At 38.9% G+C, this 15,106-nt stretch overlaps 1 protein-coding gene across 14 annotated transcripts in view; it reads left to right on the top strand.

Moving 5' to 3' along the window:
• Nucleotides 1-15,106, top strand: part of FNBP1L (formin binding protein 1 like) — a 106,542-nt gene that overhangs the window by 50,982 nt on the left and 40,454 nt on the right. For all 14 annotated transcript variants that reach the window (XM_045367052.2, XM_074001306.1, XM_074001327.1 and 11 more), the window contains exon 2: nt 678-793. In XM_045367052.2, coding sequence (XP_045222987.2) covers nt 678-793 — 116 coding nt within the window. The remainder of the gene's footprint in view (nt 1-677; nt 794-15,106) is intronic.

The following is a 15,106-nucleotide window of genomic DNA, read 5'->3' as shown; positions in this document are numbered from 1 at the left end:
TCCTGCATTGCAGAACATGTTTAATAACATCACCACAATCCTGTTAAGTGGGTGATGGGATTTCCATTTTAAGATGGGAAAACATTCAAGGAGCCTTGTTAGCTTGCGCAGTTTCAAACATCTCGGAAATGGCAGATCCCAGAATTTGAACTCAGGTATATTTGATTTTGTCCAGGTAAATAATTATTCGTTGAGTACCTGCTATGGTACCAAGCATGGTGCTTAGGCTGTGGGAGTTCAGAATTGAATAATGCATGATTCTGGCCCTCAATATAGTATAGCAAACGAATAAGATAGTAATTTTAGGGAGCCTTGGGGACATGGAGAAAGTCTGAGAGTTTAGAACCATTTTCTGGCGGACATAATGCCTGAACTGAATCTCAAAGGCCAGGGTAGGGGGGGATTTGGGGAAGAGTTGACTGCAAAAAGCTGAATAGGAGAGGGTGTTGCAACTGGGAGAGCCATGTTTGCAAAGACATTCAGGCATAAAGTAGCAAGATTTATGCTTAGGGACCTGTTTCTAGGTCTTAACGGGCGAAGTGAGGGAACTAGTAGATGAGCCTGGGTTTTTCCTTTTATACCTCATTGCTTCTCCGTACAAATATCAGAAGCTGTTTAAAATATGTGTGGATAAAATTTTAGACTTTTTAAAATGCATTTTTATCTTCCTTTTCTAGGATCAGTTTGACAGCTTAGACAAGCATACACAATGGGGAATTGACTTCTTGGAAAGATATGCCAAATTTGTTAAAGAGAGGATAGAAATTGAACAGAACTATGCGAAACAATTGAGGTAAGTTAATTTTTTTTCAGTTTTTAGAAATGAAATTACATGTTTAAACAGTTGGATATTAGAGGAGTGTGATATTCCAGAGGTTAAATTCTGTGTTTTTCATCAGAATTAGATTGAATTAGGTAACTGGTTTGTTTTAATGGTTAATTAAGTCATTGGCCAGTACAGTACCACAAGGAATATTGACTAGCTGGATCACAAATAGCTGTCATTCCAGAAAGACACTTAAAAATCTGAAAACTGGGGAGCATAATGCCAGGAAAAAGAAATATCTGGGTGTTATTCTGTGTTTTATACTTTTATTCCTCTCTAACTTTTTGCTTTAGTCATCTTTTCAAAGTATTGAATATTTCTTCAGTTTCTCTTCTCTTCAGAGTTTGTAAGACTTGGAAATTGAGTGTGTGCTGAGCTGAGTTTGTTTCTGTCAGTATTCAGTTACATATTATGAATGAACATGATTCTAGAATATGTTTTGGAAGATAAAAGTTTTAAAGGGAAAATTTTAGTCTTAAAACTGATGGACTTTGTGACAAGTAGTTGCTGGAACTTATTCAGTAAAAATGGTGCTTGAAGTCTGAAGACTAGACACCAGTATAAGGTTTTAGCTGTAGGGTTTAGGATAAAAAAGTGACCTGAAGTGACCAAAAAAATGCAACCTAAACAGGCATACATGACTACAAAGTCCAGGCGTATTTTGATTCAGGGGTCAAATAGTCTTCAGGCCCCATTTCTTGACTGTACTCCCTCTTGTTCTCTTCATTCTCAGGTTCCATTCATACCATCCTCTCTATTCCTTTAGCTCTAAGTTTTACATCTTCATACCCCCATATTCTGGAGAAGAATGATGGTCTTCTCTATTGTACCTTTGGGGAGAAAGGAAGGGAGGGAAAGAGGGAGTAGGGGAATGGAAGAAGGGAAAGGGGGATGAAAGTAAGGGGAAATGCAAGCCTGCACCAAGCTTCTTTTCTCCAGAAATACTAGCAGAGGGTCTCCTTTAGTCATACTGACTTTGGTTAGGTTATGTGCTTATCTTGAACAATTCACTAATATCGACTTACAGCTAATGATGGGGGGAGGATAGTTACTCAAAATTAATTTAAACTAGTGGTCCCAGAAGGAAGGGGGAGATACTTGAGTGCCTCATATATCCACTATAATAGTGCATGTAGTCGGGCGGAGCAAGATAGCCGAATAGGAACAGCTCCAGTCTCCAGCTCCCAGTGCCAGCGACACAGAAGACAGGTGATTTCTGCATTTCAACTGAGGTACTGGGTTCATCTCACTGGGGAGTGCCGGACAATCAGTGCTGGTCAGCTGTTGCAGCCCGACCAGCTCGAGCTGAAGCAGGGCGAGGCATCGCCTCACCTGGGAAGCACAAGGGGGAAGGGAATCCCTTTTCCTAGCCAGGGGAACTGAGACACACAACACCTGGAAAATCGGGTAACTCCCACCCGAATACTGCGCTTTAAGCAAACAGGCACACCAGGAGATTATATTCCACACCTGGTCGGGAGGGTCCCACGCCCACGGAGCCTTCCTCATTGCTAGCACAGCAGTCTGCGATCTAACCGCAAGGCAGCAGCGAGGCTAGGGGAGGGGCGCCCACCATTGCTGAGGCTTAAGTAGGTAAACAAAGCCCTGGGAAGATCGAACTGGGTGGAGCTCACAGCAGTTAAGGAGGCCTGCCAGTCTCTGTAGACTGCACCTCTGGGGACAGGGCACAGCTAAACAACAACAACAACAACAACAAAAAAGCAGCAGAAACCTCTGCAGATGCAAGCGACTCTGACAGCTTTGAAGAGAGCAGTGGATCTCCCAGCAGAGAGGTTGAGATCTGAGAATGGACAGACTGCCTGCTGAAGTGGGTCCCTGACCCCTGAGTAGCCTAACTGGGAGACATCCTCCACTAGGGGCAGACCGACACCCCACACCTCACACGGTGGAGTACACCCCGAGAGGAAGCTTCCAAAGCAAGAATCAGACAGGTACATTCGCTGTTCAGCAGTATTCTATCTTCTGCAGCCTCTGCTGCTGACACCCAGGCAAACAGGGTCTGGAGTGGACCTCAAGCAATCTCCAACAGACCTACAGCTGAGGGTCCTGACTGTTAGAAGGAAAACTAACAAACAGGAAGGACACCCACACCAAAACCCCATCAGTACGTCACCATCATCAAAGACCAGAGGCAGATAAAACCACAAAGATGGGGAAAAAGCAGGGCAGAAAAGCTGGAAATTCAAAAAATAAGAGCACATCTCCCCCTCCAAAGGAACGCAGCTCATCGCCAGCAACGGATCAAAGCTGGACGGAGAATGACTTTGATGAGATGAGAGTAGAAGGCTTCAGTTGATTAAACTTCTCAGAGCTAAAGGAGGAATTACGAACCCAGCGCAAAGAAACTAAAAATCTTGAAAAAAGAGTGGAAGAATTGATAACCAGAATAATTAATGCAGAGAAGGCCATAAACGAACGGGCAGAGTGAAATCCATGACACGAGAAATACATGACAAATGCACAAGCTTCAGTAACCGACTCGATCAACTGGAAGAAAGAGTATGAGCGATTGAGGATCAAATGAATGAAATGAAGCGAGAAGAGAAATCCAAAGAAAAAAGAAGAAAAAGTAATGAACAAAGCCTGCAAGAAGCATGGGATTATGTAAAAAGACCAGATCTACGTCTGATTGGGGTGCCTGAAAGTGAGGGAGAAAATGGAACCAAGTTGGAAAACACTCTTCAGGATATCATCCAGGAGAACTTCCCCAACCTAGTAAGGCAGGCCAACATTCAAATTCAGGAAATACAGAGAACGCTGCAAAGATACTCCTCGAGAAGAGCAACTCCAAGACTCATAATTGTCAGATTCACCAAAGTTGAAATGAAGGAAAAAATCTTAAGGGCAGCCAGAGAGAAAGGTCGGGTTACCCACAAAGGGAAGCCCATCAGACTAACAGCAGATCTCTTGGCAGAAACTCTACAAGCCAGAAGAGAGTGGGGGCCAATATTCAACATTCTTAAAGAAAAGAATTTTAAACCCAGAATTTCATATCCAGCCAAACTAAGTTTCATAAGTGAAGGAGAAATAAAATCCTTTACAGATAAGCAAATGCTTAGAGATTTTGTCACCACCAGGCCTGCCTTACAAGAGGCCCTGAAGGAAGCGCTAAACACGGAAAGGAACAACCGGTACCAGCCATTGCAAAAACATGCCAAAATGTAAAGACCATCGAGGCTAGGAAGAAACTGCATCAACTAACGAGCAAAATAACCAGTTAATATCATAACGGCAGAATCAAGTTCACACATAACAATATTAACCTTAAATGTAAATGGACTAAATGCTCCAATTAAAAGACACAGACTGGCAAACTGGATAAAAAGTCAAGACCCATCAGTCTGCTGTATTCAGGAGACCCATCTCACATGCAGAGACACACATAGGCTCAAAATAAAGGGATGGAGGAAGATCTACCAAGCAAATGGAGAATAAAAAAAACCAGGGGTTGCAATACTAATCTCTGATAAAACAGACTTTAAACCATCAAAGATCAAGAGAGACAAAGAAGGCCATTACATAATGGTAAAGGGATCAATTCAACAGGAAGAGCTAACCTAAATATATATGCACCCAATACAGGAGCACCCAGATTCATAAAGCAAGTCCTTAGAGACTTACAAAGAGACTTAGACCCCATACAATAATAATGGGAGACTTCAACACCCCACTGTCAACATTAGACAGATCTACAAGACAGAAAGTTAACAAGGATATCCAGGAATTGAACTCATCTCTGCAGCAAGCAGACCTAATAGACATCTATAGAACTCTCCACCCCAAATCAACAGAATATACATTCTTCTCAGCACCACATCGCACTTATTCCAAAATTGACCACATAATTGGAAGTAAAGGACTCCTCAGCAAATGTACAAGAATAGAAATTATAACAAACTGTCTTTCAGACCACAGTGCAATCAAACTAGAACTCAGGACTAAGAAACTCAATCAAAACTGCTCAACTACATGGAAACTGAACAACCTGCTCCTGAATGACTACTGGGTACACAACAAAATGAAGGCAGAAATAAAGATGTTCTTTGAAACCAAGAGAACAAAGATACAACATACCAGAATCTCTGGGACACATTTAAAGCAGTGTATAGAGGGAAATTTATAGCACTAAATGCCCACAAGAGAAAGCTGGAAAGATCTAAAATTGACACTCTAACATCATAATTAAAAGAAATAGAGAAGCAAGAGCAAACACATTCAAAAGCTAGCAGAAGGCAAGAAATAACTAAGATCAGAGCAGAACTGCAGGAGATAGAGACACAAAAAACTCTCCAAAAAATCAATGAATCCAGGAGTTGGTTTTTTGAAAAGATCAACAAAATTGATAGACCACTAGCAAGACTAATAAAGAAGAAAAGAGAGAAGAATCAAATAGACGCAATAAAAAATGATGAGATATCACCACCCACCCCACAGAAATACAAACTACCATCAGAGAATACTATAAACACCTCTACGCAAATAAACTAGAAAATCTAGAAGAAATGGATAATTTCCTGGACACTTACACTCTCCCGAGACTAAACCAGGAAGAAGCTGAATCCCTGAATAGACCAATAGCAGGCTCTGAAATTGAGGCAATAATTAATAGCCTACCAACCAAAAAAAGGTCCAGGACCAGATGGGTTCACAGCTGAATTCTACCAGAGGTACAAGCAGGAGCGGGTACCATTCCTTCTGAAACTCTTCCAATCAATAGAGGGAATCCTCCCTAACTCATTTTATGAGGCCAGCATCATCCTGATACCAAAGCCTGGCAGAGACACAACAAAAAAAGAGAATTTTAGACCAATATCCCTGATGAACATCGATGCGGAAATCCTCAATAAAATACTGGCAAACTGGATCTAACAGCACATCAAAAAGCTTATCCACCATGATCACGTTGGCTGCATCCCTGGGATGCAAGGCTGGTTCAACATTTGCAAATCAATAAACATAATCCAGCATATAAACAGAACCAAAGACAAAAACCACCTGATTATCTCAATAGATGCAGAAAAGGCCTTTGACAAAATTCAACAGCCCTTCATGCTAAAAACTCTCAATAAATTCGGTATTGATGGAACGTATCTCAAAATAATAAGAGCTATTTATGACAAACCCACAGCCAATATCATACTGAATGGGCAAAAACTGGAAAAATTCCCTTTGAAAACTGGCACAAGACAGGGATATGCCCTCTCTCACCACTCCTTTTCAACATAGTGTTGGAAGTTCTGGCTAGGGCAATCAGGCAAGAGAAAGAAATCAAGGGTATTCAGTTAGGAAAAGAAGAAGTCAAATTGTCCCTGTTTGCAGATGACATGATTATATATTTAGAAAACCCCATGGTCTCAGCCCAAAATCTCCTTAAGCTGATAAGCAACTTCAGCAAAGTCTCAGGATACAAAATCAATGTGCAAAAATCACAAACATTCTTATACATCAGTAACAGACAAACAGAGAGCCAAATCATTAATGAACTTCCATTCACAATTGCTTCAAAGAGAATAAAATACCTAGGAATCCAACTGACAAGGGATGTAAAGGACCTCTTCAAGGAGAACTACAAACCACTGCTCAGTGAAATGAAAGAGGACATAAACAAATGGAAGAACATACCATGCTCATGGATAGGAAGAATCAATATCGTGAAAATGGCCATACTGCCCAAAGTAATTTATAGATTCAGTGCCATCCCATCAAGCTACCAATGAGTTTCTTCACAGAATTGGAAAAAACTGCTTTAAAGTTCATATGGAACCAAACAAGAGCCCGCATCTCCAAGACAGTCCTAAGTCAAAAGAACAAAGCTGGAGGCATCACGCTACCTGACTTCAAACTATACTACAAGGCTACAGTAACCAAAACAGCATGGTACTGGTACCAAAACAGACATATAGACCAATGGAACAGAACAGAGTCCTCAGAAATAATACCACACATCTATAGCCATCTGATCTTTGATAAACCTGAGAAAAACAAGAAATGGGGAAAGGATTCCCTATTTAATAAATGGTGCTGGGAAAATTGGCTAACCATAAGTAGAAAGGTGAAACTGGATCCTTTCCTTACTCCTTATACGAAAATTAATTCAAGATGGATTAGAGACTTAAATGTTAGACCTAATACCATAAAAACCCTAGAAGAAAACCTAGGTAATACCATTCAGGACATAGGCATGGGCAAGGCCTTCATGTCTAAAACACCAAAAGCAACGGCAGCAAAAGCCAAAATTGACAAATGGGATCTAATTAAACTAAAGAGCTTCTGCACAGCAAAAGAAACTACCGTCAGAGTGAACAGGCAACCTACAGAATGGGAGAAAATGTTTGCAATCTACTCATCAGACAAAGGGCTAATATCCAGAACCTACAAAGAACTCATACAAATTTACAAGGAAAAAACAAACAACCCCATCAAAAAGTGGGCAAAGGATATGAACAGACATTTCTCAAAAGACGACATTCATACAGCCAACAGACACATGAAAAAATGCTCATCATCACTGGCCATCAGAGAAATGCAAATCAAAACCACAATGAGATACCATCTCACACCAGTTAGAATGGCAATCATTAAAAAGTCAGGAAACAACAAGTGCTAGAGAGGATGTGGAGAAATAGGAACACTTTTACACTGTTGGTGGGATTGTAAACTAGTTCAACCATTATGGAGAACAGTATGGTGATTCCTCAAGGATCTAGAACTAGAAGTACCATATGGCCCAGCCATCCCATTACTGGGTATATACCCAAAGGATTATAAATCATGCTGCTCTAAAGACACATGCACACGTATGTTTATTGCAGCACTATTCACAATAGCAAAGACTTGGAATCAACCCAAATGTCCATCAGTGACAGACTGGATTAAGAAAATGTGGCACATATACACCATGGAATACTATGCAGCCATAAAAAAGGATGAGTTTGTGTCCTTTGTAGGGACATGGATGCAGCTGGAAACCATCATTCTCAGCAAACTATTGCAAGAACAGAAAACCAAACACTGCGTGTTCTCACTCATAGGTGGGAACTGAACAATGAGATCACTTGGACTTGGGAAGGGGAACATCACACACCGGGGCCTATCACGGGGAGGGGTGAGGGGGGAGGGATTGCATTGGGAGTTATACCTGATGTAAATGATGAGTTGATGGGTGCTGACGAGTTGGTGGGTGCAGCACACCAACATGGCACAAGTATACATATGTAACAAACCTGCACGTTATGCACATGTACCCTAGAACTTAAGGTATAATAAAAAAAAAAAAATAGTGCATGTAACCAACTGACTGGATGCAGGGATGGAATAGACTAGAGTCACAAATAGCTTGCTTATAATATTTTTATAATGATAAACACTTATGATATTTACTGAATATTGACATTATGCTAATTTCCTATTCCATCGTCTTCCTGTTTTTTAAACAAGGTATTTTCCACATGAGAATATAAACAGGGAGCCTATTAGTATATTAATAATCACAGTGATGATGTTTCATCTGTCCAAAAGTTAATGATCTGGGAACCTTCTCTAGAATCTAGAAGAGCTTGAAATGGCCTCTGAGAGATTAAAATAGCAGCTACCACATGTATTCTTGTGTGACAAATAAAAATTTTATTTAAATTTTAATTTGATCTCAATTTTAGCACATTAAATTCTCATATTTCTATTGGAAAATTCTCAGTTTTTCCAATAGAAATGAATGAGAAAAAATGCTCTAGGTAATACAGTGATGGCAGTGTGAAGGAACAAACAATAAAGGAAAAGGTTTAAAAATTACAAAAATAGATGAAATTTAATGCAGGAGTGCCCTAGTTCATTTTGTGTTGCCATAACAGAATGCCTGAGTCTGAGTAATTTATAAAGAAAAGAGGTTTATTTAACTAATGGTTGTACAGGTTGGTGAGTTGAAAGGCATGCCCCCAGCTCCTGGCGCAGGGTTTTGTTGGGTCAAAGGGGAAGCGTGGATGTATGAAGAGAGAAGGAAAACCTGAAAGAGTACTGGCTTTTAAAAAACCCACTCTCAAAAAGTGATCCAGTCTTATTAGAATGAGAACACAGCTCACTGCCAAAAATGACACCAAACCACTATCCATGAGGGCGGATCCCTCATGATCCAAACACCTCCCATTAGGCACCGTCTCCTAACACCACCACTTTGGGGATCAGATTTCAACATGAGTTTTGGTTGGGGTCAAACAAACCATATCCAAACCATAGTGAAAAGTGAACCTACTTCTAATGCCCCAAGAGAATCACTGTATTATACAGAGTGAAAAAGTAAATACTGGTAAGAATGATCCTGGGCCCTCAAGAAAAGAATCAGATTATTTTAAAGAAGGCAGAGAATATAATAGTGTATCTCAAAATGTTTAAAAAGTCCAATCTGTCCTTTAATCTAGCATTTTCATTTCTAAACTTCCCTGCAGAAAAACACAAGTGTGCAAAGGTGTTTGCACAAAACTCTTCATTGCAGGGGGAAAAAAAAAAGTTTCTGGTTGTAAAAGTGCCTGTCAGTAGAAGAAGGATGAAAAAGACTGTGGTAGATTAAGTTTAAAAAAATCAGGTTTACCAACATTTTAAAACTTAAAAGCCTTATTCATCAGGTTGAATGATGAATGTACAGTAAGAACTGCATGTACAGTAACATCATTTTATTGCTTACTTGTGTTTGTACATACAGTATTGTATAAAATTTGTATGTATTCTGAAGAGGTCTAGAAGAATACACCCATATTATGTTACAATGATACCCTTGTGGAATGAGAGTAGGGAATGATAAGGGAAGGAACTTTTTATTTCATACACTTTTGAATTGTAGTCTTTTCAATGATTGTGTGTTACTTTTGTAATTTAAAACACTTGTTATTAAGAAGAGGATATGCTTCAAAAGAGATTCCTATCACAAATTATAAAATAAAAATTGATAACTTATAAGACAAAACTTCAGTAATCTGGAATATTTAACTGCCCAAGACTACTTAGACCTCAAAGCTTTTGAGATGGCCAGGGTTTCGCTAGTGTAACAGGACTCATCTAATCAAATGGCAAACTCGTTTGCCTTCTCTCTGTTCTGAGGCTGATAATAACCATTACAGTTTTCACTTACTTGGAAGAAAAGGATTGAGCTCTGATTCATTGAAGCAAGGGTGGCTAGAACCCACAACTTCATGATATGAAAAGTAGAATTTTGTGTTGAGAAAGTAGGTTTTATTATGTACTGATGCTTTAGATAGGTGATTTGAAGGAATGAAGCACACTTAAGGAATTTGGCACATTTCCATTCTAAGGATAATTCTCAATAGCAGTGATTCTCAGCAAGGGTAGAATTATTGGAGTAGTGAGGTATGAGGAGTAACGAAGAGTTGAGAGAAGGCATGTTTAATTTGAAATGATCTACATTGAGATTTGCTGCTTTGGGTGACTACTTGATAAATGATTGGATTATCAGCTGCTGTTTATAGTATGTCTTTTATCCAAAGGGAAGAGGTTTGCCTTGTTTGTTTCCTCCTCTTTAATGGGAAAAATTCTTTTGGTTAACTCCCCATATTTTTGCTAGTGCAGAGGGTAATTTCTTTCATAGTGAGGCAGCACTTTTTTTTTTCTCCTAAATAATAACTATTAGTCCATTCTCACACTGCTAATAAAGACATACCTGAGACTGGGTAATTTATAAGGGAAAAAGATTTAATTGACTCACAGTTCAGCATGGCTGGGGAGGCCTCAGTAAACTTATAGTGGAGGGAGAAGAGTAAGTGCCCAGTGAAGGGGGAATCCCATTATAAAACCATTAGATCTCGTGAGAACTAACTCACTGTTATGAGAACAGGATGGGGGAAACTGCTCCCATGATTCAGTTATCTCCACGTGGTCCCTCCCATGACACATGGGGATTATGGGAACTGTAATTCAAGGTGAGATTTGGGTAAGGACACAGCCAAATCATATCAACTATATTCATGATGTTAAACAATTACATTTTAAATATATTACAAGATTAAAATTTCTTAATCTTTGGCAATTCCAGATTGTTTTCTTCTTTTCTCCCTTTACTCTTCTGTTCTTGTGTTTTGATGGTGTTGGTTTAACTTTATTCTGGTGTTTGATACTGATTTTTGGTTTTGGTTTGAGGATGGGAATAAATAGAAAATAAAGCATCTAATGACATTTGGAGACATAGTTACATACAATTGAATCATATCCATTTTGATTGATGGAAAATGGTCACTTCAGATCAATTGGTGGAGTGTATTTTGTTTGCAAAGATATATGCAACTGAAATCAATCATTCTTTTAATAAACTTACACTATTTTATTTGTATAACAGAGATTAAGATTTCTAAGTAAAAAAAGAAGCCCTATATATGTGATAAGTATGTATCATTTTAGTTTTTTCCTAGTAAAAGTAATTGTATTCAGTTCTATCATAGAGATAGTGCTGTATGAAATTATATTCCCCAGCCTCCACCCCAGAGCATACATAAATTTTTGGTTCAAATGTGGCAGTATGGTATAGTGGAAGAGAATTAGGCTGTAAGACAGGAAGCCATTATTTTGGCCAAAGCAGAAATCTCTGAATTTCTTTTGATCAGATATTATATTATGTGCATTTCTATACCCCATACTAAGCCTACCTGGTACCTCTGGAACTGGGTGATTAAATATAAGTTGAATGAATAAGTAATGGCATAATCTGTGTTTCAGTTTAGTTTAGAAATTAGGATCTCTGACCACATGCCAAACCTTTGACTACATAGCAGCTTTCTATTAATACTGGAGTTTGGTGTCATGTACATCATTGTGATGTGGTCAAGTTGGTGTTATGTACATCATTGTGTCTACTAAGAGCAGTCCCAAATATTTCGGGTAGGCTTAGATACAGAGCAATCCAAATACAGCTAGTCTGTCAGAAGTGCCTTTTGCCTCCCGCCGTGAGTCGGAAGCCTCCCCAGCTTTGTGGAACTGTAATTCCAATTAAACCTCTTTTTCCTCCCTGTCTCGGGTATGTCTCTATCTCATTTTACTTTTCTCATACCTCTTTATCAGAATTTGGTTTCTATGTCACTCTATTTTGTCTGGCTGAAAGATTTTACATTCTCATCAACAATACCCAAAGCTTCCAGTTACTCCACATCCTTATTTTGCAAGTAGCCAGCCTAATCCGTGTGAGTTTGTTATCTCCCTGTGGTTCTGACTTACTTTTCCCTGATGACTAGTGATCTTTTCATATGCTTGTTGTCCATTTGTATATCTTTGGAGAAATGTCTTTTCAAGTCAATTTTTAAAAATTGAGTTACTTGTTTTTTTTGTTTTAGAGTTTTAGGAGTTCTTTGTATATTCTGGATTTTAACCTCTTGCCAGATATATGATTTGCAAATTCTTTCTCCCATTCTCTAAGTAGCCTTTTCATTCTCTTGATTGTGCCCTTCTATGCATTGAAGTTTTAAATTTTGATGTAGTCAGTTTATCTATTTTTTTTTTTTTGCCTGCTTTTGGTGTCATATCCAAGAAATCATTGCAAAATCGAATATCACAAAGATTTTCTCCTATGTTTTCTTCTCAGTTTCATAGTTTTAGGTCTTTGATGCATCTTGAGTTAATATTTGTATGTGTTATAAGGGTCCAGCTTCATTTTTTTTTTTTTTTTTTTTTTTTTTTTTTTTTTGAGACAGAGTCGCACTCTGTCTCCCAGCCTGGAGTGCAGTGGTGCGATCTCGGCTCACTGCAACCTCCGCCTCCTGGGTTCAAACTGTTTGAAACGTTTGTTCCTCGGAGCTGTAAAGAAATAGCACTTGAACATAAAATTTATTTATTTAGTAAGACCATTTTTACTTCCTGCAGAAAGGGTACACTCGTGCCACGAGAGTACACCGAACAAAGAGACAGGGTCATTTATAACCTGACGCATCCACCCTACTGCTGTGTCCAGTTTCCATTAGCTGGAATGGGACCTCACCCTGATTGGTTAGCAACTTACAACTTTTTTTTAAAAAGAGGTAAAGGTAGAGGGGAACAAAGGAAGGAGGAAGTAACTTGTTTCCTGTTGAGAAAGGTAAAAACACTTTTAAATAAGGAAGAGGAACAGGCTATGACCTAATGCTTGCTTGGACCAGTCTGAGCATGCTAGGGCAAATATTTGGGCTAAATTGTGGGAGCTAAGAACATAAAGTACACTGATTTCCTTATTACAGCTAGCAGGTATTTAAGAATGTTAGCACATGTCTTTAAATAAATTTTGCTTCTAAGAGAAGTTACTATTTATTCCTCATTAGATGGGGAGGAAAGTCTTTGAAGAGGAACCTCTACTTTACTTTTTACAAAATGATTCTCCTGCCTCAGCCTCCGGAGTAGCTGACACTACAGGCACCTGCCACCACGCCTGGTTAATTTTTGTATTTTTAGTAGAGATGGGGTTTCACCATATTGACCAGGCTGGTCTCGAACTCCTGACCTTGTGATCCACCTACCTTGGCCTCCCAAACTGCTGGGATTACAGGCATGAGCCGCTGTGCCTGGCCCCACTTCATTCTTTTGCAATGGATGCCTTTTATGTTTAAGTTATAAGAGAGAAGATTCTTGGCCGAAAGTGATGGAAACTCCAGCTTGAGCTAATTTAAGTATAATGAGAAATTTATTTACAATATAAATTTATTGATTTATTGATTTTAATTTTTTATTGAGTTCAAGAAGTGAAATAGTCATACTGCTAGAAGGCTTGGTCTACAGCTAGCTCACAGAAAAAAATAAAGACAGTATCTGAAACACAGCCAAAGCCCTTTGTTGTTTCTTCTTCTTCCTCTTCCTCTTCCTCCTCCTCCCCCTCCCCCTCCTCCCCTCCCCTCCCCTCCCCCTTCTTCCCTCCCCCTCCTCCCCCTGCCTCTCCCCCTCCGTGTCCTCTGGGGTTGGTGGCATTATTCTTTTAGCACAGACTGACTTTCTCCATGTGGCAGGAAATACAGTCACCAACAGTGCCAGTTTTATGTCTTAGAGATTCAGCTCCCATACTGGCCTCAAAGCTGTGTCAGGTCCAAAGTCTTAGAACTTTCAGAAAGGGATCTCGTTGGCCCAGCTATTTCATTTACTATCGTTGGGTCACTTAACTGAGCCCACAATTTGGGCCATATGTGTTAATCTGGCAGCTCTTAAGTAGGTTAAGAAAAGGGATACTAGTCAGTGAGTCTCAGATCTCTAATACTACCCTTTGCTGGAAGAAATGGTATGATTTATATTCCATTTTGTAAATAAATAGAATATTGATCACCTCTTAAACAGTAATTAGAACTCAGCCTCTCAAATGTTGAAAGTATGAAAATGTATAGAGGTGATTCTCAGTCTTTTAAGATTTTTGAGATAGTTTACATTCTGGCACTTAGCAGCAAAATGTTTTAATAGAAGTGAATTAATGTTTTGAGAAAGTATTTGGAATATTTTGTAATTTTTACTGAAACTCAAAAGTAAATATAGACATGACAAAACTGGAATGGATAAAAAGATTAGAATCAACAACTTAAATATACATTTAAAAGGGTGATATATTTAATATCACAAATATAACTAATATGTATAGACTGCTATAATCTTTGGAGATGCCCACTAAATTTAGAAGCCTTCTCTGACAACTGAAGGAACAACACTGATTTCTTTTGTATCCAAAGTGCATGAAGCCAAAGTACATAGAAAAACATGGATCCACACGCACATTCGCTGTCTCTCTCTCTCTCTCTCTCTCTCTCTCTCTCTCTCTCTCTCTGCTCCCTCTCTCCGTCCCTCCCTCCCCTTCCCCCCAAACAATGTACCAGCTTATCTGTGGAATCTATTATAATTTCTGTAATATGTACTGTGTGTATATAAAACTTTGTGTTTCAGTTAACTCCTGATTTATGACAACATACTAAAAACATGTCTCATACGTAAACTGCTATCAGTTTGGTGGAGAATCTGGATTTAGAAGAGGGGCGAACAGAAAAAGAGCCTAGGGGAAGTAACGTTAAGGGCAGATTTCTTAAACTAGATGAATTGTCTGAAATATTTTTAGTTTAGGAATGACCTGAATACTTTGCACTTACATATTAAAATTTATTTGAGCTAATAAGCATATTGTGTTAAAACTGCAAAGCAGGGATTTGCGGGACTTACTGAACCATTCATCCCTTTGTATGACTTTTTGTTGACTTTAGACTATTTTTTCAGAAGGCCCAAATGAGATCAGCTGCTTTGGAAGAATACATTCTTATTGTATATTTTTATTAT

The sequence above is a fragment of the Macaca fascicularis genome, chromosome 1 (genome assembly GCF_037993035.2).
Source record: "Macaca fascicularis isolate 582-1 chromosome 1, T2T-MFA8v1.1".
Lineage (NCBI taxonomy): Eukaryota > Metazoa > Chordata > Mammalia > Primates > Cercopithecidae > Macaca > Macaca fascicularis.
The sequence above is the reverse complement of the archived record's forward strand: the minus strand, read 5'-3'. Positions and strand labels throughout refer to the sequence as shown.